Source organism: Medicago sativa, chromosome 4 (genome assembly GCF_051527215.1).
Source record: "Medicago sativa cultivar Bolivia chromosome 4, Bolivia_mono, whole genome shotgun sequence".
Lineage (NCBI taxonomy): Eukaryota > Viridiplantae > Streptophyta > Magnoliopsida > Fabales > Fabaceae > Medicago > Medicago sativa.
Window position 1 is genome coordinate 75,171,814 of NC_140752.1, and position 23,456 is coordinate 75,195,269.

Sequence of the window (23,456 nt, forward strand, 5' to 3'; positions counted from 1 at the left end):
TACTTCTATTTTAATTTCTCCATTGTCTTCTGTTTTGCATAAATCAACACCTTCAACGCCAATTTTAGTGTATGAGAAAAAAGGTAACCTCGACCTGCTCCAAAAACAACTTCAATTGCATGATTCGAGGATAATTATTAAAAATAATTTCTCTATTGGTGATTATTAGATTTCCGACACTTGCGATACTACCCGAGATGATTTACCTTTTGATTTGGAAAATCATAAAAGACACTGTACCTCTAAATATATAAATATCATATTTCTCAATTATGTCAATTCTAAGCATCTTTTTTTGCATTGTCAAAAATTTTGAGATGGTAACTCGGGGCTAACTCGTACTCATTCTTATCTCGTCCATTAGTTTTTTTCACGGTTTTGGTCACACTCAACCCAAAATCTACAAATTGACATGAATTTTGTTTATTCTTTTTATCAAGTAACCTAAAGTTAGATCCACACATTTTAAGTGAAAAATCTAAGATTTAAACTCAAACTCAACCCATATGATATATTTGTAGTTAGCAAATAGCAATTGAGTTACACTTACCCTATTGTACACCCTTAATTTACTCTCAACCTAACTCATTACACGCAAATAAACGGCAAGAATCTTAAATTGATATACGTGTATCCTCCAATGAAAGACAACCACGTAAGAACCCCCTAGTTTGACATCCTTGTTGAGTTGATCATAGTAGTTGGCATCTTTGTTTGGTTGGAAACATCAACTCTCACTGTTGAAAGAAACTCTTCTGAATTCTCATTCACCTTCTTTCTCTTTCTTCACCGTCTTCTTCTCAATTTTCTCTCGATTTTCCACTTTTCCATAACCATGATTAACCTTAACCCAAAACCCTTTTTTCATCTTTCTCTTCTACTTCTCATCCTGTTTTCATCTTCCACTGAATCCCTCAGATTTGAACTCAAATCTTCTTTAACCAAATGCATCTCAGAAGACATCAAAAGCAATTCCATGACAGTTGGAAAGTACACCATCGTTAACCCCAACGAGGGTTACCCTTTACCTGATTCACACAGAATCACCGTCAGGGTAAGCAAAAGTCCAAACTGCTTTGAATCAAATTCAACTGTTTTTGATTAATGGGTCATTGAAATTTTGATTTTTTTTTTTCTGGGTTTAGGTTACATCGTCTCATGGAAATAACTATCACTATGGAGATCGTGTTCAATCTGGTCAGTTTGCATTTGTTGCTGCAGAAGCTGGTGATTACATGACTTGTTTTTGGGCTGCTGAGAATAAACCTGAGGTGACGTTGACTATTGATTTGGAATGGAAGACTGGTGTGGCAGCTAAGGATTGGCCCAATGTTGCTAAGAAAGGTCAAGTTGATGTGAGTATTCAAATCTATAATATATTTTCAAGTTGGTATTTTTTAATGTTGTTTTGTTGCTAAATCTGGCATGATTTAGTACTATAGGTCAGAAACTAGATGTATATTAAAGTAAGGGTTGAAAAATAAAACACTCCTTACTAAATTTGGGTTACTAGTACATTTTTTTTTATCAACTGTGCTTGTTTTAATTGTTTGATGTTTCCTTGTTGCTTTCTGTAGGATTAATTTTTGTAGTATTATGATCTGTGTGTATTACTTAATAGGTTGGTTAGGTTCCTTCTAGTCTGCTGCAGAAAAGATTTACTTAGTCAGTTAGTTGCATCTGCCACATAGTTTTTTTAAGGATAGCTGATATGGACTGATCTGAGAATAACTGTGTGGCATTTGTGTCTCTGTCGGGATTTTGTGAGGTCGTGAGGCTAGGATGTCTTACAGATTTTTTGATCTGGTTCTGGATGATTATGTTATATTAGGATTTAGGAGAATGTTCGGTCTCAGGAGTGCTTCAGGAAAAAATGTGAATGAGTAAATGAATAATAAAAAGTAGTTTGATATGTCAAAAATAAGTAGTTCAAGTAATTTGGAGTATCAAGTTGTGCTTCTAAGTATAATCATAGGGATATGTTGCTTGCATACAGCCAAAAAAAGCAAGTTGTATGTTGCTTGCATACAGCCAAAAAAAGCAAGTTGTTTTACTCTTTTTCAATCCATCCTATAGCTTATGATATGAGTATCTTAGATGAGCTTTACTAGATGAAGCTCATTATTTATGATTGGTCTAGTAATTTATGTTATTAATCGGGTAGATAGATAGGGATCTTTCTGCCATTGTGGAATCCTTGCAGTCACGTAGTTAGTAATTCTGGATTATCCGATATTGATGGAAGTCTCACATTTTAAGTTCAGTAAATCAGATGTAAAAGATAAATTTGAAATATGAGCTGTAAGATCAGATGGTTCAGATTTGTTGACTACTTGGTCTAATGTTGCTAAATAAGGTCAAGTTGATCTGAGTATTGAAATTTCTATATGATCTATCCCTCAGTTAATTTGGTATCTAGTGCGGTGTTGTTTCTTGCTAAATCTAGCATGAGTTAGTACAATTTGTCAGAACTAGATATATACACTAAAGTAAGCATTGAGTTAAACACTCCTCACTAAATTCGTTTCACTGATACCTTTTTCATTAATTGTGCTTGTTTAATTATTTGATGCTTCCTTGGTGGTTTCTGCATGATTAGATTTTTAGTATTGTGATTTGTTTATATTACTAGGTTGATTAGGTTTCTTTTAGTCTGCTGTAGGAAAGGTACAAAAGAACCTATATAGGTTGATTGAGGAGTTATGATTTGTAAGGAGATCTAATTTACTTAGTTGCATTCCCCCACACAGTTTTTTAAGGAAAGCTGAACAAGTAGTTCGAGTAATTTTGGGATATCAAGTTGTGCTACTAATTAAGTCACAGTGTTCTTGTTGCTTGCATTCCCTGTAGCCGACCCCTCTTAGTGGGATATAGCTTTTGTTACTATTGCTTGCGTACAGCCAGAAAAAATCAATGGGTTTTAGTTTTTTTCAATCTATATCCCCTAGCTTATGATGAGGTGAATGTATCTTACATAATGCCAAAAAATTAAAGGGTTTGTACTCTTTTCATTTTATCCCCTAGCTTATGAATCATGATATGAGGTGAACGTCTCCCTACGTGAGATTTACTGGCTGAAGCTTATTGTAATTGATCTAGTAGTTTACGATGTCACTAACTGGTTAGATAGTTAGGGATCTGGATTTCCTGCCATCACTGAATCCATACAGTCACGCATCAACAATTTTGGATTGCCCAATCTTGATTACAATGTAAAAATAAATTTGCAATGTGAGCTGTCTGATCTTGATTAGATGGCATTCTATGGTAGTAGGGAATCTGGATCCAAATAGATAGATGTATAGAGAGTTAAAGATTTGTAGCCTTAATGGTAAATTTGTAATGTTTATTGTATTCTATGGCATGTTATATTTTAATCATGGTAAGATTTTTAATAAATGATGTGTATCTTGATTTATTGAATGGTGAAAACATGTTATCATTGCAAATGTCAGCTTATATCTTGTAATTTTATTTTTCTTTCCACTGATTTGATATTGATAACTGGCAGTGATTTCTTTTGTTGGCTTATTTTTCCCTCTGATAAAATTGACTTTCTTAAATAATTGCTGAACTCCATATATTTATGTACCTTACCCGTTTCTTTGCTACGGAGTTTACTATATTCCTGGATATCACTTTTGTGCCTTATTTTGGAGCAAATCTGAACCTTGTTAAAGTCCTATTATCACACTCATTTGTCATTTGGGACATATATGTTATATCTACTCTTAACTCTTTGGTTTTCAATTACTTTGGAGAAATTGCAATGTTTGATTGAAAGAAAAAAAAATCTTACAATGATTTCATTCGTGTGTTTCAGGTAATGGAACTAGAACTAAAGAAGTTACAAGATACTGTTACTTCCATTCATGACGAGATGTTTTTTCTTCGTGAAAGGTACATATCACAATTGGCTGGAAAATCTTTATGCAATACATTCATATGATATTTGAACATTGTTCTTATTTTTGAGTAAATACCGAAATCAAAGCATTGACATATAATATATCATAGCAGTCATCACTTTTTTCTTTTCTTATTTTCCTTTCCAGAGAGGAAGAAATGCAGGAGCTCAACAGAAAAACCGACAACAGAATGTTCTGGTTGAGTTTGCTTTCACTCTTCATATGCTTATCAGTAGCAGGGTTGCAACTATGGCACTTGAAGTCCTTCTTCGAGAAAAAGAAACTCATTTAAAATTTTGATATGTTTTTTTTTTCCTTCCTTAAGTGCTCATGTAAAATATACCAGCATTAATTTATCCAGAGGATACGCATAATGGTAGTAGTCAGTTTATTGCAGAATATTCCGTTTATTAAATGCAAATTAGGCGTGACAAGACGAGTTTCAAAGGAATTGATGTACTGAAATCTGAGGGTTAAGCAAGATGGTGGTATGGTGATATTGCAATTTAGTGAAGAATTTATGTTTATTACCACCTTGATATAGTGAGACAGTGATAGATTGACAGAATATCATTTACTTTCCTATCTTTTTTTTCCCTTTACATATTTCATTTCACGAGGGATAAACTTGGCGCAACTGGTAAAATTGTTGTCATGTGACTGAAAGGTCACGGGTTTAAGTCCTGGAAACAGCCTCTTGTGTAAAACAGGGTAAGGCTGCGTACAATACACCAAATGGTGGGACCCCTTCCCGAACCCTGCATATGCGGGAGCTCTAGTGCACTGGGTTATCCTTTTTTTTTTTTTTTTTTTTTCCATAAGCTGTTTAGGGCTTGTTTCTTTAATGGATGAAAATTGCCTATACACATTTGCTTAGGCTGAAAAATACATGTAAATTACTCAAATGTCCCTCGGCAGTCGGCAGTTAACTGTCGAATTATGGAACCGGCTGCAGTAAACTACTGAGGAAAACTTCGGTAGTGAACTACAGAGGAAAACTTCGGCAGTTAATTGTCGCGGAAACTTCAAACCTAGTTTTTCTTTTTTTGACAAAAACCATAAATTGTCATTATTAATATTTATTGATTTTGAATGTTTCAATCATTATTTTGGTATGTTTTTTTTTTGGTTACATTATTTTGGTATGTTTCAAACAATTGAAGTATTATACTTATGCATATATATCTTAATAAGAATAATATTTAAATTAGTGTAAAAATTAAGCATTTGAATATTGTTTTGCATATTAATTAAATAAAAAAATCGTTAAAATAATTGTGCACAACGATTTTTTTTTTTTTAAGGTATAGTATGTTGTTATATTCTCTACATTAAAATAATTGTGCACAATGATTTTTTATTTATTTAAGTAATTTGCAAAACAATATTCAAATGCTTAATTTTTACACCCATTGAAATGTTTTTTGAGGACTTAAATGCTCTTTATTTTTTTGGTCAAGATTTAAATGATATTCTTATTAAGATATATATGCATAAGTATAATACTGCAATTGTGTTTGAAACGTACTAAAATAATGATTGAAACATTCAAAATCAATAAATATTAATAATGTCAATTTATGGTTTTTGTTAAAAAAAAAAAAAAAACAGGTTTGAAGTTTCCGTGGCAGTTAACTGCCGAAGTTTTCCTCGGTAGGTAACTGCAGTCGGTTCCATAATCCGGCAGTTAACTGCCGACTGCCAAGGGGCATTTGAGTAATTTACATGTGTTTTTCAACCTAAGCAAATGTGTATACAACAATTTTCTTAATGGATTAGTAGTTAAAGAGAAATAACATTTTCTTTAAGTTAAACTTAAATTAACTCAATAGAATTTGGTGTTATTTGGTTTGATTAATGCTCCTATATCTACATAATGTGTGTGTGAAATCACGATTCACTAGTTAATCAACCCACCAAGCTCAAACAAGAACCAACTTGACTATGCTCACATGGAGTGTATATTTTCCTTTTGTTTTTCCATACCACAAGTTTCTTTCATTAGACATTAAACATGAGCACCTCTTTATTCCGAAACAAGAATTTTTTAAGAAAATAAATATTAGTTTGTCATGTTGGACATAACGGACTTCATTCTCTCGTCTTCAAATAAATCTTGTGGAAATTGTGGTAAGCCAAATTGAAGCATAACTCTATTTATCTTCTCCAAACCAAAGAAAATTGTTCATCTTAATATATCAAGAGAAATGAAATTTGAAAATGAGGTGTTGTAGATATAGGAGGTAGTGAAATGGTCTGATGAAATTTGAAATGGTATGATGATTTAAGCTGTGAAAGAGGTAGTATTAATATGGGCCATCAATGTACGTTTAGTCTCTTCAACCTGCAAAGCTGACCAATACATGGACAACACAGGGCTGAAACGCTGCCATGCTGCCCAATGCATGTATGTCCCGCCCAATGGACTGGCGGTATTCACAGTCTGCGTGCTGCCAACCTGCACCCTGCCACGCTGACATCCTGCAATACCGCCAAATGAAGTGGCGGTAATGACCTCTCTGGGGCCACATGCTCATGGTCAATGGAAAGAAAGGCAGCATAGAAGAACACAATCCCTTATTTAATAGTTTCCCTAGCAATGCTTAACGTGCGGAGACTTGAAAACACATAAACCAGATAAACACAACTATGTCATCAACACCAGAAAATGTATTTTTCATTGTTCATTTCAATGGAAAAGTTTCAAGAAATCTGTCTGGGTCATTTTTCATAGTGAAAGAAGAAAATGTTTCAACATGAGTATCAAAAGCACCTTTGAACATTTGAAGAAAAGAACAGAGGACAAGCTAAAATTAGGAGACACTCAGATGATATCTGGAATTTTATATCGAGCACCACAGAGCTTTGTTGGAGGTCATGTCCAGTATAATGACGTAGAAATATCTGATAACGACGATGTTGCAGATATGTTTGCCATTCATAAAAGTTTTGAGATAATCGGTGCCATTGAGTTATCTGTTACGATTGAGAATCGTCAAACACCACAACCTTGTCAAACACCACAATCCTTCCCTTTACCACAAACCCGATCATTCTCACAAACACACTGTCAATATGAACCATCTTCATCACAACCTTTAAGAGAAATTGACGAGGTAGAAAGGAAACCAAGACTATGTGGGTTCTGTCGACATCCCGATCATATTAGAAGAAATTGTCCAAACATAAATAACTAGTAGTTAATTTCTTTATGTATTTTTTTTATTCCGAATTATTGTTTTATAATTATTATTAACTTTTGTTCTGTTTTTTGGCTTGTGCTGTGTTGTAATTTGGGAGGGCTTCGTTTTTTTTTTATTAAGCTTTGGTTGTGGGCAGCTACTGCATTATGTGTTCAAGGAAGTTTTTATAAGTGTTTATGACTTGTTTTTATCTTGTTTGTAGCAAACTGTTGTTCGTCTTGTGCGGGTTTATCTTCAATAAAATTTCTTCGTTTTAAAAAAAAATACATTTAACTAATCATTTTATTATGTTAATTAAATTAAACAAAATACTATATGAGGAAAAACAAACGTGAAATGTTGTTTCATTGAAAATGAAAACAAAATTTAATTCAACATTTAAACAATACTCAAATAAAATTACATTAACTTATGTAAACAAACAAACAACATTAAAACAGCTGTGTCTCCACATATTGTTCTAACCGTCAAGATAAAATGGACCTTGTACATATTCTTCGTACGAAAACATCTTTTGAACATCATCATTATTGAAAAGTTTATATTCGTAATAGTAATCAAAATGTTTATCAAATGCTAACGAGATTTAGGCTTTCCATAATAAATATTACTAACTTTTAGCAAATGACCGTTATGCAGAGTTATTAACATTTCAAAAGGGTTTATCCATTGAAAAAATTTAACGGTGGCTCTTAGTAAAGGAGGAGGAGATGGAGAAGGAGAAGCTGAAACAAACATGACGAAAAATATAATGCTATGTAAAAATGATTGTGGTTTGTAATGAATGATAAGCTATATTTATAGAGGTAATATGAGAAAACAAAAAAACAAAAAAATAAGGGTATACCGCCAAATAGTGGCGGTAAAGGAAAAAAAAAAATAGTTCAATCAGTCACGGACAGGACAGGTGTATACCGTCGTTGGCAGTGGCGGTAAAACCACTAAAAAACAATTTCTTTTTGGAGAAAGCGAGTCATTTGTGTAAATAATATTGAAAGGGGTTCGGACGTGTTTTTTTTTTTTTTTTGTGCGTTTAGGGTCAGAAAAAAACCCCAAAACAGAACGTATATTCCCTTCGTAACAAAATATAAGGCATAAGTGAGTCAAAAAAATTGATGTATTTGGATTGAATTTTAAACCAAATACATCAATTTTGTTTGACTCACTTTTACTGTTTTACATATATTTTGCTGGCGTGGGAGTACCTCATTTCCTTTTTACTAGTAGCGACTAATTACTTTGAGTCTTGATGATCCCCAACCCTCAATTTTAGACTACATTTTTCCATAGTAGACAACAGAATTCACATGAAAATAGAAAAATAAATTTCTACGAGAAGGGCAATCTCAAAACAATTGGTAGCATCTATACCACAGGAATCTCAAAAACATAATACAAGAATGAAAACTATTATTAATTTAACAAAAAAGATGAAAACACAACACAGCAGACTGTACGATTGGCCTACTTCAATTTGTTTGTACACTTAAAACATATTGAACTCGTGCAACAACTTGCGTATCGTATGTTCACTTGGATGGGACACATGCTTTAATGAGGAAGTAGAATTGGAACAAAGAAACCAGAGAAAAGCAATGAACATCACCTGTTCTGGTCATCTATCCTAATAGTCATAAACAAGTATCGACTATGCTGGATTTCCAGTTAAGCTTTATCCATCCATAAATCCGGCAGCAATGGTAATGGCAAATAAATCATTTGAATTTCTGAACATATCATGCTCATAAACATTTATGAAGCAAACAAGTGCCAGTGATGATCTGTTGGTAGATTTTCCTTGATCTTTTCAAGCCGCTTAAGGATCTCTATGAAATGAGGTCTTTGATTCATATCAGCAGCCCAACATTGCTGCGTTAACCTGAGAAAATGCAAGATCGAAGTCCATAAGGTTACATATATGATTAAAGCCAAAAGCTGTTTTATTAAACATTTTATGTGAACGAAATAGATATTTACTACTTTCTGTAACTTCTGATAGCCTAATCTACAAATGTGTTGATACAGTTGAGAATGAGATTATTAATATATGCCAGCATTTTGATATGTACTTTCATATTATGCTTTATCTAGCTAGTTGGTGGATGTAAGTATATATGGTGACCCATACCACTTGTTCTGTTTTTAAAAGTTAACTGAAGTTATTGTGTGGGATACAGATTTTATATTTCTGGGAACTGTCTAAAGAGCCAACTATAAGAGTTAAATCATATTTGCGCTAGAGTTAAAAATGTCATGGATATGATTAATTGTGAGGCTGCATGCTCTACCATGAAATATTTTATCTGTTGGAAGCATCTTGGTAAGTAATATAATAAGACCCAGCTAACTAGGTGGACGTCTAAGTTCAAACTGTACCATTATAAGCCACACCCACATTAGTTTAACCAGAAAACATATGTAGCATACATTTGAGTAGATTTAGTTCAAAACTGTCAAGGCCCCCTTTCTTCAAACATTAGTTATTGTATGCAAGTCAGAACTGATTTATATCCCTCAAAGAAGATTTTTAGGCTTGAAGCAAAGAAAAAACATAGATTCAATTAGAAACGTGTAATGGCACAAATTGTTGAACACTTGCTCAAACACGTGTGATAGCATACCAAGAACTATCATCAACGAAAGCTAGGAAATTGGATACAACTACAAGAAATATTTCATAAATGACTTACTCCTGCAATTCAGGGATATAACCCTTAGCTCGAAAAGGAGGCCTGTGCCCTTCAGCTGCGTGTTTTGCTCCATCATAAGGCTCATAACTTGCAAAAGGCGGTTCACCTTCAAGCATCTGCATAAATGAAGACAACATGATTTAAAAGCAGCTTCAAATATTCTCATGTAAAACATAATTAAGCAAGCAAAATTACCTCATACAAAATCATTGCAAAGGAGTACACATCGACCTTTTTCTCATACCTCCGATGTTTGAAAACTTCCGGAGCCATGTAGCGATCTTTTTTATTCCACAATAAGAAGGAAATTAAATTTAGTTTTGTACAAGAATGACAATTAATGATTTAATGCTTTAAAAGAACTTCTAGAATACTCACAGCTCCCAGTTTCACCGGTCATCTTGTATACATCATGAGAACTCTGGACAGTGATAAGCTTACTCAATCCAAAATCTCCAACTTTTAAATGGTCAGCACTAGAGTTGACTAAAAGAACGTTCCTGAAATTTTGGAAAATAAAATTCAAAATTAATTTAGATACTTCTAAATTCCAGATGCATGTTCTTGATGACACAAAATATTGTCAAACTTGAAAAAAAGCAAAGTTTGCTTTAACTTATTTTAATTAATACTATAACATACTAGTCTAGGGCATGTCATCCATATTGAGAGGATATATTCATGTTTAGCTGGAAAATAACAAACTTACCTTGGCTTTAGGTCTCTATGAATTATAACATTTGGTTCATTGTGAAGATAGGCCATTCCTCTACAAAAAAATATTCACAAAATATAGATTAGCAATTTAGCATAAAGATCAGATTAAATAATGCTGAATTTTTTTGCCAAGGCCTTCAGATTTCCAAATGATTTTGTCTTAGTATTGATAAGATACAGGATGCTCTGAAATTGCCACCGCGTGCTCAAAAAGATCTAGTTGTTTTCTTAACCGAGGAGTCAATAATCACAGAAATTTCAATCACGCTAAGTTGGTTCAAGAAAAACAAACTTGAAAATTTTACTTGGTTTGCAGCTTTTTTGAATACTTGTTATATGTTCTGTTAGTGTTTTGTGGCTTTCGTTGTTTCGTGTACTACTCATGGACAGACTAGTTCACTTGATTGGGGAACTTGCTAACAAGATTGCAGTGGAGAACTCAACACCTCCAAATAATTTAAGAAATGACTAGCAGACTCTAGTATCGAAAATTTCTACAAAAACCAAGAAAACAAATTGTGGACCACATCTTAATAGAGTTACTGCCGTGCAATTTTTGTCTGAAGCCGGTATTTTAATGATTGCTTCATAGCATATCTCTAATCCTCACAAGGAAATTTTGGCTCACAGTCAGAGATCAAGATACATATCAATTGCAACTATATCAGTGAACAGCATAAGTAATAGGTTGCAGCATTAAAAGATGGAAAAGTGCAAGCTTCTTTGAAAGAATCCTCTCCTTGTGGAGTTTCTGTGGCATCTGTGATTGGAGTACAATGTCACAGTTTTTCTACACACTAACAGTGGTCTAACAACCACGGGCAGGCAAAGGAGGCAGATTTACATTAGATTGGAGATATATTTGAAGCTGATTAGTTTTTATCTTTGACAAAGATTAGTTCTTATCGTGTCGCCTTTTTGTTTTTAAATAATAATCTCCTCCTATCCTCCTTATATGCACTTCTTCTTCGCTCTTAATAATTTAGTATTGTAAAATACAGATAGAAAGGAGAAGAAATTTATGATTCCATACCTGGCAATATCCATGGAAAAGTTAATAGCTGTTGAAGGGCTAAGTGAACCTTTATCTTTGAGGTACTGGTGAAGATCACCCTATAAATGAAACAAAAGTTCAATTTTAAAGCGAAAATTCCTACAAGTTTACCAGCTCTAAATATAGGTCTAGAGTGCTCAATTGGAAGAATTATATTGAATTCTCAATTTCACATACCCCTCTAAGATACTCAGTAATTAACATGAGTGGCTTCCTGTCAGTAACAGCTCCAAGAAACTGAACTATATTGGGGTGTCGAAGCTTCACCAACAAATTGACCTCATGCCTAAAGTCCTGACTGTTAACAATTAACAAACAGAATGAACACAGAGATATAGAGAGAAACAGAAGACAAGCCTGACACATGAGATAGCATAAAAAACCAAGGAGCTAGGACAGAGAGAAAATATGGTTTGTTGCAGCAAAACTACCAGCTTAATCACAAGTCTGTGCACCTCCCTCCCCACTTCCCCTAAAACAAGAAAAAAAACTGCCTTCTCTCATTTAGTTTCAATTATTTATTGTAAGAGGCATAATCATACCTCTAAATATCTAATGTGTTCAGAATAAGTTCTTTGTTCCTACAGAGCAAATAGGTTCAACCTCAGCATTCATCTTAAAAAAAACAGTTCAATCACTTGTTCATAATTTTCCATATAGTCCCATATAAGACTTGATAGAGGAGAAACTAATTTTACTAGATTCATCAGCCACGTGCAATCAGAGAACATTTATCACAATAATTGCAAATTAGTAACAACAAATCGAGGAAAAATGATAGAGATAAAGAAAGGATCTCACATCACCATTCTATCTTCTGAAAGGGATGGAAGAATGCGCTTGACAGCAACTGGCGTTCCGCGCCAATGGGCTTTCAAAATCTCACCGAAAGATCCCTGCATGGATCATACATTATTGACATGAGACCAAATGTAGTATCCTTATTTTTTTGGATAAATCTAGAATCCAAATTTAGTTTATTAATAGCTTAAATGCAAAAGTAAAAGTGCATATTGCAAAAATACACCTGGCAAATCAAGGCTCAAATGCAGCAGCAAGAAAATCGAGTGCATAAAATTCTTTTCAAAAAGAATGAAAAGAAAGAAAATGCAGTGAAAATAAGCAAAAGTAATAGCAAGAGAAGAACAAGAAAAAACATTAAGCTAGAAAAATTAAACAAAAGTAGCAGTAAGAAACACTACATGCATACAAGAAAAGAAATTGAGGTAATTAATATAAATAATTTTTTTTTTTTTAATTCTTCTTCTCAATCAGACATAAACAGAATATAACACCTTTGTCTTCCCTTAAATGATCATGCAACAACAAAACACCAAGAGAAAGACAATCAGAAACTAAAGATAGTTTATACAACTTAATCTTCACTGTCAGGACTGGATGACTCGCAACTAAGTCCGTAGCCACAGCATTATGAATCTAACAGAGTAATCCATGTCTACGTCTACACTAAGAAATAGTTGCAGAAGTGAGGCAGAACAAAAGGTTAACTAAAACACACAGCTAGTTTTGAAACAAATATCTCAATATAGTCTCGAATAAAACACATTAAACTATCCTTGAACGATTGCCAAAGAACAAAATACTACCGGAAAGACAATTGGCTATTAAATGGAGCTCATACAAATGGGATAGCTCAACTGGTTTGAGCTGAGAGATTTAATGGAATCAGGATCAAACTAAATACTAACATAACAATTAATATAACAAAATGAAAACGTGAGGCGATACCTTTCCAATACGCGCAGAACTTGAAAAATCAAGCTCAGAAGGATCAATTTCCCAATCACACTTATTAGGCAACGGCGGCGGAACCGCCCTCGGTTCAAAATGACTTCCCGTTTGTCCCTACATAAACAAATCTCCAAATCATTCAACTAAACAAATAAATAAACAAATTATCCAATTCAATTGATTAATTAAAAAAAAAAAAAAACTTACATAAGATAATCCTCCTTTGGATTTCAACAACTCAATCACGTTACTCTTCTTAGATCCTTCCGCATCCGCCAAAGGCTATTAAAAAAATCCAAATCCAAAAAACAAAACCTCAATTTCAATTTGACAATTTGATTTGAAAATGAATGAATCAAGAATGAAAGAATTAGGATTACGAACGGTATTTTTCCAGCGATCTTGAGCGTTGACATCGGCGCCGAATTCAAGCAAGCAATTGGCGACGTCGATCCAACCATGAAGAGAAGCGACGTGAAGAGGAGTACGGTTATCGTAATCGGTGGCGTTAACGAGAGAAGGATCTTCTTGAAGAAGTTTACGAACGGCAGCGGCGTCGTTTTGATGAGCGTGCCATAGTATGAGTGAGGTTCGACTCACTCGTGCTTTTTCTTTTTCTTTGCTGTTACTGCTTCCTGAACTCATTACTTGATTGATTTGATTTCAATTTCACAGATATGAAAATGTGTCGGTTTTTCGTTTTCTTTAATTTTTGAAAAGAAAGGCGAGTGTTTCAGTGCCAAGTATTTTCTTTCTTTCTTCCTTTCCACTTGGAGGAAGGGAAGGAATATGCGTGTGTGGGGTGGGGTATCCGCGTTCAGTTCATGCCATTATTTATCATGTTCTTTCTATTTTTATCCTGATACCATTATTACTTCCTTCAACTACATTTTCCATTTAGAGTTTACTAATTAGTTTACTTTTTTTTTTTTTTTTTTAATTTATGTGCTAGAGTTTTTTTTTTTTTTTTTTTCACTTTATCAATTACTCGTATAGTATTGAAATCAAAAGGGTCGTGTTTTCTCGTGGTTCAACATTTCGTGGGAATAATCATTTCCCTGTTTTAAAAACGAAGGAAATGTTGTCACTAGTGTAGGAAGATGCCAGACTTTACTCCGTGTGTGTTTGGTATGGCGGCGATAAAAATTGATTTTGATATAATTGAGTTTGAGAGAAATGATTTTGGTTAAAAGTGAGTTGGATGTGAATTGATTTATGTTTGGATACACGTTTTTAAAAGTGATTCTTAAAAGATAATGTTGTTTGGATAATTTGAATAAAAGTTCTTTTGAATGTATAATTACCAAAATGGGCTTTAATTATATTTATAACTAATAAATAAATTTTGATAATAATATATATACCAGGCCTTAAGTTTCAGACTAATCACAAATTACTGTATGTACAAATTAAGTTTCACTTAGATTAATCACAAATTACTGTATATACAACTTTTAAGTATATCATATGCATTGTATAAATATTTTTTATATCATCAATAAATCATTTAGGGTATGTTTGGTTTAGAAGAGAAGTTGTGAAGAGAGAAATAGGTGAGAGAGAGTATCAGAAGAGAGAAAAAGGTGAGAAATAGAGTAGATTTGAAGGATTGTTTGATTCAAGAGAAAGATAAAAGAAATAGAGAAGAGAGAAGTCTTGATTGAATCAAAAAGTACAAAAATACCCTTGAGATAAAATTATCTCATAAAAATAATTTAATTAATTCAATCACTTGATATAATTTTGAGTAGTTTAAATAACTAGATTAATTTAACTACCTATTATATTACTTATTAATTAAAAGTTTAAATTAATTCAATGATATAATTTTGAGTAGTTTAAGTAACTAGATTAATTAACTACCTCTTATATTACCTATTAATTAAAAGTTTAAATAGTTTAGTTATTTTAATTATTAATTAATTTGATAACTTTAATGTTTTAATAAAAAAAATGAACTCACGCCTTACCAAAAATAAGAAAGGAACTTGTCAAAAAAAAAAAAAGTGAACTCACAACTTAAAAGAAAACTCGCGTAAAAAAAAAGGAGTTTGAAACAATGAATAAGACAAGGAAGGGTAAATATGAAAATCTGGAAAAAGTTCCCCTTTCTCCGCTCTTTCTTCGCTCATGAGAAAAGAAATAAAAAACATGTGGGTCCCACGTGTTTTAACTCTCTCTCCCCTATTTCTTTGGTTTCCAAACAGGAGAAGTTGCCAACTTCTCTTCTATTTCTCTCGCCTCAACTTCTCTCTCCCCTAATTCTCTTCTACCAAACACAGTGTTAATGTAGATATTCTTAAAAATTAAAATCGAATAAACTATTATTTTGATACTCAAATTTATAAGAGTTGACCAATTTAACTTCTTTAATTTATGATACTAAATTGTGGTATATTTTGTCGACAAATGGTAGTGGTGTGGTTTTGTTGGGTACCTGATACTTGTGACTATAATCTCGCTTTATTTTGGTTATCAATTTGATTATGTAGTGACCTTGGATATGGTTCATCTCAGTCGCTGCTTACTCATGTTAGCATTGGATTTTTTCTGTGTTGGTGCGTTGCTTGATTTGGGAGATCCATTTTGGGTTGTTTTCGAGCTGCTTTTGTTTGCGCTACAGTTCTATCTGATGACTACCTGGAGATTTGTCTTTTGGATTCTGGTGAGCCGATCGCTTTTGTTTCAAGATCGGAAGTTAGCGTCTAGTTTCAAGTTTTTGGGATGGTTAAGGTGTCTTCTTCGAAGGTCCCGGGAGTTAAGGGTTGTCTTAATGATTTGTTTCTGAAGTTTGGTGGGACGGTCGTTTTTGATTCGAGATAGGAAGTTAGTTTCTTGACTCATGTTTTTTGGCTTGTTTTGGTGTCTTCTCCGATAGGTTGAGGATTGGTTTGTGGCGGAACCCAAATGGATGCGGGAATTTGGCTCAATTATGGTGATGATAAGGTGAGGTGTTGTTTGTGGTGATGAGAATGTGATGTTTTGTTGTTAGGGTTTCAGTGGGTGTGATGAGTTTTTTTTTTAGTGGTTTTGGTGTGAGTAGTGGGCGATAGGTGCTTGAATTTTATTTCCTTGGTCATTCACGATGGAATGTGAGGTTTTGCCTCAACTTTTGGTTTATGCTTGTTTGTCGGGGTTTAACTTGGTTTTGGTGTTGATTTGATTTTGGAGGTTTGTTTTTTTATTGATGTTTAAGATGTACGGTGTATATATGACATCATTTTCTTTGTAGTTTTTGTCTTACATGTCCATGTTCGTCTTGTGCGGGAACTTGTCATTAATAAATTTTGTCGTTCAAAAAATAAATAAGATAGAAAAGTAATAAATTAACTATCGTTCTTTATTTCCCCTAAAAAAAAACTATCATTCTTTACTTATAGGATTAAATTAAAATTTAATAAATTCAGATAATTATATCTAATTTCCTTTATAATTTTAACAACGTAAATGAATATTACTCCAATTTATATATGTATGCTGTGTGTGAAAAATTCCAGTGTTTGAGCCGGGATAAGTCTTCGCATATTATGATACAGCGGCTATTCCACGTTCCAAAAGCCGGTACTTACGGGACAAGCAAGTCAAGTTGTTTATTTTAAAAAACAAAAATAACAAGTCAAGTTATTTTATTTATTTTAGGGTCAACCATTAAACTATATGCTCTATATTTATTATATATATTTTCATCTCATTAGCATAAGAGTTGGAAAATTTTAATATCTCATTTCAATTACTCTTTTTTTTTTCAATTACTCTATTCAGTTTTAAATAATAAAATATGCAATTTAAGAAAATAATGGAGAAAGAGTAGACTATTTTAATTAAAGTGATACTATTTTTTTTAGATAAGCAACGGTTATATTAAAAGAGAGGACAAATGATACACTAACACATTACAATGTGATGCGTCAAAAATAAAATAAAATAAAAATAACTCATTACAATGTAATTACAACTTAAGACAAACTCTAGGCTATTTTTTATTATTATTCTTATATATGAAAATCAATATAAGTGGTTACTTGAGTGTAAGAGTTGCCTCGTCTTTGAGATTTGTTATTATTACAGAACTTGTACTAGAGAATTAATTCAGGACAAAAAGCCAAAGTTAAAAGAAAAATATAGCTAAAGATATATGCTTATGTTGCCTGCAAATTGTAATAGTGATACAATTTTATTTATTTACTAAGATTTTAATTACGGTAATATGCAGGTAGGTATAGAGTACCAAACTCATATACACTTTACAATATTTAGCCAAAAAATTCAAGATGAATATGTCGCAAATTTACCAATATTGGTTGACTCTGCAATATCATCAGCCACTAATTCGATGCACCTGAACCTTGCGACGTGATGATAAGGCTTCATTCAGATGTGCAATATTAAGCAAGAGTTGGCTAATTTTCTGCACCAACAAAATTTGATAAGCATAACATTTAATGTGGCCTTTTCGCATGACATATTCACAAAAGTTTGCCTTGATTCAAAATTCTATTAAAAGTCCAATTACTTTTTCAATAAGCCATCGATATACAAATTTCACTCATTAAAACTAAAATGCAATATATATTGTACGTTTAACCGTTTTCATTAAGGGTGTGTTTGGATCACCAAAGAAAGTGAGAGGAAAGATTGTAAGAGGAAAGATTGTTAAAGGAAAGAAAGTATGAGGAAAGTGAATGAAAAGTGAGATGATTTATTAGGTTGTTTGATTATAGTGAAAGTGAATAGAAAGTGGAAGGAAAGAATAAACTATATTTTGTAAATGACACATATATCCTTACATTGAAAAATGACTTTATATTATATAAAATAATATATATAAATAAAAAAACAAATAATAAATTTACGCTAGTACACCGCAGTATATTTAAAAATTTGAATAGGCATGCGTGTAACATAGGTCACACTAGTGACAAGCAAATTAATTGAAGGGAGGTATATAGTGCACATGCCATCGTAATATTTTGATTCAAATCAGGGCCATTTTGTAATTTTACAGTTTCCAAACTACTTGCCCAGCTTTCTTCGCTCTTATGTGTGGAAAGTTTTTGAACATGGGTCCCACCAAAAAGATACTTTCTTTCCACTCTTACAAAGCAACCAAACAATGGAAAGATTGTTTTTCCATAAACTTTCCATTCTTTATGCTTTCTTTCCTTCATCTATCCATGGTACCAAACACAGCCTAAATAAACTAAAGTAATGGTCCAAGTTTGATCGATTCGGCGCAGATCCAAACATACAGTGAAGATACATTTCAACGATTTTGTCTCAATGACTTCACACGTGACTACGTGAAGGGGGACTAGCCATTCTCACTTGGATGAAAAAAATGAATGTTGACCAACATATAAATGAGAAGATTGATATATCTAATGTCTTAGAATTTTAAATAAAGATCTAGTGTTCGACTCACTTGAGTGCTTGCTCTTGGTCCAACCTGATGGATTCACCGGACTCCCCTCATGACTCAACAATGGTATCAAAACTAATGAGTTGCGGATCGAAATTCCTCCTAACAATAGTAATTAGACGATGTGTCACATTGATGTATGCCTACTTGGAATAATGTTTGGAAATGGGAGGGGCTCAAAGAATAAAATGCTTTCTTTGGCTGCTTTATAACGATGGATTGAAGAGTGAAGACTAAGGATATAAGATCTATATGTGATATGGATACAAATTCGTTCCGACCTTTGCGTTCTTCTCATGTCGAATCTTCGCTTCATATTTTGTGGGATTGTGTGAAAATTCAAGCAATGTGGCAGCAAATGAATTTTAGTTTTTCTAATCAGCCTAATCAGGAGCTTAAGGAATGGTTGGCGCAGAATCTCTAGACCTGCGAGTGGAGCAGGTACTGAAAATAATAACCTAGCATTTGGCATAACCATTTGGTATATCTGGCTGAATAGAAATCAACATATTTTTGCGGGTAAAGCTTTTGATGAACATGTTGTATGTAGCGAGGCAGTCTTATTGATGGAGGAAGTTACCCAATGTATGCAAAATTCCCACACTTGCAAGGTCAGTATTCTATAATTCAGGTTGAGTGGAAAGTACCGTATAGAGGAAGTGTTAAATGTAATACACATGGGGCTGTTATAGCTAGTAATCACAAGGCTGCATGTGGATGAGTTTTTAGAGATGAATCAAGTGTGTGGTTAGGTGGTTTTGGCCGAAATTTGGGCTATTTTTCGGTGTTCATGTCAAAACTTTGGGGAATATACTCTGCTCTTGAACTTGCATGGGACAAAGGATATCGAATGCTTTCTCTTGAATCTGACTCGGCTATTGCAGTATCTTTGGTTAATAAGGGGTGTCCCTCGACTCATCTTTGATTTTCGATTGTCTCCCTCATTAATCGCCTTATCATGAAGGATTGACATGTTACCCTTTCTCATATTTATAGGCATGCAAACCAGGTAGCTGACTGACTTGCGGGTTATGCACTTTCAATTCATACGGGTACTTACTATTTAGATCATCCACCAGCGGATTGTGTTAACATTTTATAACAAGATGTACGTAGTCAATGTCTATTTTAATTATTAAGTTTGTATGTAGTTTGGCCTAACGGCGTCCCTTTTATCGAAGAAAAAAAAAGGAGCATAGCAAGCCCAAAGCCCCTACGCCGCGACGATACTTAGGACATCTACTAAAGATCAGAATTCTAATTACTATGGATTAGAAGTAAAAAGAAGAAATAATAATTTCCGGATGCCATATACTCACCTCATCTTTTTGCCTAAGAAGATATTCCGAACCGTCCACCTTCCGGCGACGCCTTTGAATCCCGACGTAAACCAACACCGCCGTCACAGCTACAGCTCCAGCCACACACGTAATTGACCAAAACGCCCCCGCACACATTGCATAGTTACGAACCTTAGAAGCCACCCTCACAATTTCCACTCTCATAGCCTCCATCCGCACCTTCAACATCTTATTCATTTCATTAGCCCAATCCAACCGCGTTGCAGCCCGCGTCGGGGCTTCACCTTTCTCGCCACCAACGGAACTTGACGCCGTCATGGGCGAGGAAATTCCTTCGTCATGATGGGTAGGAGTGGAAGAAGAAGAACAAGAAGAAGGAGGATTACTCCCTCCCTGAACTTCAATATTGTTGTTTTCCTTGATGATTATTCTGTTCCAGCCAGAGGATTCGAGAGTTGTGTGTTCGATTTCTTGCCACTCGTTTATTTCCTCCATGCCTACAACTATAGTTTCAACATTAATTCAACGATGTTATGTTACTAAGCATGCATGTTTCAAATTAATATCTTGCTTGATCAAATGTCTATATCCTTAACGGGATAATATCCATGGTTCAATTTTGTCTTTTTTTCCTTCGTTGGATCATGGACGGCTTCAACTTTAGTAGAGGGACGTATGATATTTCGGTACCTTATATTTTGAGGATATCGTGGGCCAGGGAATTATCACACTTGTTTGAAAGTAAGTTATACCTCAAAGTCCTTGCGTTGAATATAGTATGAGATTTTCCCATTCTACATATATGCTAACTCAATTGATTTTTTTTTTTTTTTTTTTGTTACTAGAAATTTCTATTTTATCAGAGATTTCAATTTTTAAGGGGTCATTCTTAGTTTGGAGGAAAAACAATCATACTAGGCACTAACTCTGTATATGAGGTATGATGGTACATCGAATGAGTTTTAGGGAGAAGGAAGGAATTTTTCAAAGCGAAAAATTTATTAAAATGATAGGCACAAGTGATGCCCATATCAAAGTTTACAATTTGTACCAGACGAAGTCTTATAGTACATTTTGTTTTCAACACTTAAATGTTTCATTTATATATATAGGATTACTTACATATGAATAGAAGTCAAACAAACAACAAGCTGCGCCACTAGCCTTTTTAGATGGCAAAATCAATCATCGTAAACACAAAATTCATAGACCTAAGAGATATGACATTGCTATGCATGAAATTCCCCTCCAAAACTGGTGTGATGCCAAACACACTAAACCAAAACTGTAATGATATTTCAGTAACCAAATGCAGCTAACATAAATGGTTAGACCTTCTGCTTACAATAGCTCTAACTTAGGGTTAATTTTTTTTATTACGATAAAAAAGACTTAAAAGTATGCAATTTCACTTTGGTCTGCAATTTCCTTGGCAGCTACGTCTGTAATGTTCACCTATACCACACCCATGTCAAGCAATTAACGAGAACGACTTAATTACCTGAGGGATTAATTTCTTTATGTATTGAATTTGAAATCTATTTAAGAGACCAATTCATATAATATGTATTGGAAATATTAAAAGAGTTCAAATAGTTAGAACAAACAGAAGAGACTTATTGTGCCATGACAAAAGCGACTATTTGAAAAGTAAAATTTCAATGGACTTCCAATGCAATCTAGTATCTAGTTTGCTACCTTACACAATTGTGTCTGGATCTGTGCACTAGAGGCCATAACATGTTGGAGTCTCACAAATAATGTTCCATCTCATGCAACATTGTCAGTCTTACAATTGTACGATTAAATTTTCCGTTAAGCTTGAATGATACTTTTGAATCACATAAAACACCCTAGGCCTCCTCCATTTCAACAATCTTGTTTGAAGACGATAGTTTACACATCCTTCTATTTTTCCGTCATTTTATACTATCGCCCAACAATATTTGAACTATGTAACTTGTTGTATGATATGATCTCCAATTTTCACATCTCCATTTTTTTTATAAAATATCTTTAGATACTCTATCACACGCCTTCTCCAAATCCATGAAAACGAAGTGGAGGTATTTTGTATCCATCTGCTATCGCTCCATCACACATTGTAGCAAGTAGATCGCTTATGTAGTCTAGCTCTCAAGCATAAAACCAAATTGATTATTAGTAATTTGAGTATCTTTCTTAGTCGCCGCTCAAACACTCTTTCTCATAACTTTATGGTATGACTTATAAGTTTAACCCTCATACAATTTGCACAATTTTGGATATACCCCTTGAACTTATAAATGTGAATTAACGTAATTCTTCTATACTCATCCGACATTTGCTTTGACCTCATAATCTCTTTAAAAAGCTCTGTGAGCCACCCAATATGCCTCTATTTTTAAGATTTTTCCATACCTCAATAGGTATGTTGTTTGGCCTAACTGCCTTGCCATCCATCCTTTTCGGCGTTTCCTTTACCCCATGTTCTTAAATCTAACAATATAAGGAATAATTATGATCATCCTCTCTAATATCTACCATGTTAGAGTCTAATAAGATCTCATATCCTTCATAGAATAAGTTGTGGAAATAAATCTATCAATTATATCCTTTTTGTGAATAACAACTTTATTTTCTTCATCCTTTCTACACTTCACTTGGTCCATATATCCTTTCCTCGCCCCTTAGCAAGTCTATATATAGTTTTTTCTCCCTCTTTGGTGTCTAAGGTTTGGTATAACCCGTTAAAAGCTTTAGTACTTGCTTTAATCACCACCTTTTTGGTCTCTTTCTTAGCTTCCTTATATTTTCCCCAAATTATAGTATTTTTACACCTAGACAAATAAAGCATTCCCTTTTTGTTCTAACTTTATTATGCATGTTTTCATTCCGCCAGCAAGATTTTTTACTCTTTGGCTTTGTTTGCGAGTTGGGTTTTGGAGGGGAGGGGAAGGGAAGGAAAGGCTTATAGAGTGGTAAACCCTTGTTTGCGAGTTTTAAAAAAACATGGGAAAGGTTTTGAGGGGTTTTGAAGGGCTTCATTTGTCCAATTTTCAAGTTCCCCCAAATTGGGGGGTTTTGGAGGGTTAAACATACAAATTGACAATTTTGCCCTCATAATAATTCAAAATTCCAATTTTAGACATTACTGAATTATTATTACAATCATTTTCAAAAACAACTTATTTTCAAAAAGCCTTTGGTTCAAAACCTCTTGATTCTTGTAACCAAAAAAAAAACCTCTTGATTCTTACAACGTATCCTTTTAAGAGTGTCATTTTGTTCCACATGACTTTTATATTTTCTTGTGGCTCTTAGAGGTCTCCCTTTAAAATCTTGCATTGGAAGATAGTTTGTTTTCCACCTTCAAATTCCACAATTGATTTGTCGATATGTACTGTCTAACTTTTACATCTATAAATAATGC

General features: G+C 33.6%; 3 protein-coding genes across 3 annotated transcripts; 1 reads left to right on the forward strand and 2 right to left on the reverse strand.

Annotated features, from left to right (window-relative positions):
• Positions 1–712: 712 nt before the first annotated feature.
• Positions 713–4,493, forward strand: LOC146931886 (transmembrane emp24 domain-containing protein p24delta9-like). Its single transcript, XM_085703461.1, has 4 exons — positions 713–1,054; positions 1,146–1,355; positions 3,824–3,900; positions 4,056–4,493. The coding sequence occupies exons 1-4, from the start codon at positions 836–838 to the stop codon at positions 4,198–4,200; spliced, it is 651 nt and encodes a 216-aa protein (XP_085559587.1). The 5' UTR covers positions 713–835; the 3' UTR covers positions 4,201–4,493.
• A 3,920-nt stretch (positions 4,494–8,413) lies between these two features.
• VIK (VH1-interacting kinase) lies at positions 8,414–14,003 on the reverse strand. The gene is made up of 11 exons (XM_085703462.1): positions 13,709–14,003; positions 13,532–13,606; positions 13,322–13,438; positions 12,374–12,468; positions 11,750–11,870; positions 11,552–11,631; positions 10,511–10,570; positions 10,180–10,301; positions 9,997–10,082; positions 9,802–9,917; positions 8,414–8,990 (listed from the first exon to the last, which is right to left on the reverse strand). The coding sequence occupies exons 1-11, from the start codon at positions 13,967–13,969 to the stop codon at positions 8,864–8,866; spliced, it is 1,260 nt and encodes a 419-aa protein (XP_085559588.1). The 5' UTR covers positions 13,970–14,003; the 3' UTR covers positions 8,414–8,863.
• A 3,443-nt stretch (positions 14,004–17,446) lies between these two features.
• LOC146931888 (uncharacterized) lies at positions 17,447–20,674 on the reverse strand. Its single transcript, XM_085703463.1, has 2 exons — positions 20,063–20,674; positions 17,447–17,732 (listed from the first exon to the last, which is right to left on the reverse strand). The coding sequence occupies exons 1-2, from the start codon at positions 20,537–20,539 to the stop codon at positions 17,643–17,645; spliced, it is 567 nt and encodes a 188-aa protein (XP_085559589.1). The 5' UTR covers positions 20,540–20,674; the 3' UTR covers positions 17,447–17,642.
• Positions 20,675–23,456: the final 2,782 nt, after the last annotated feature.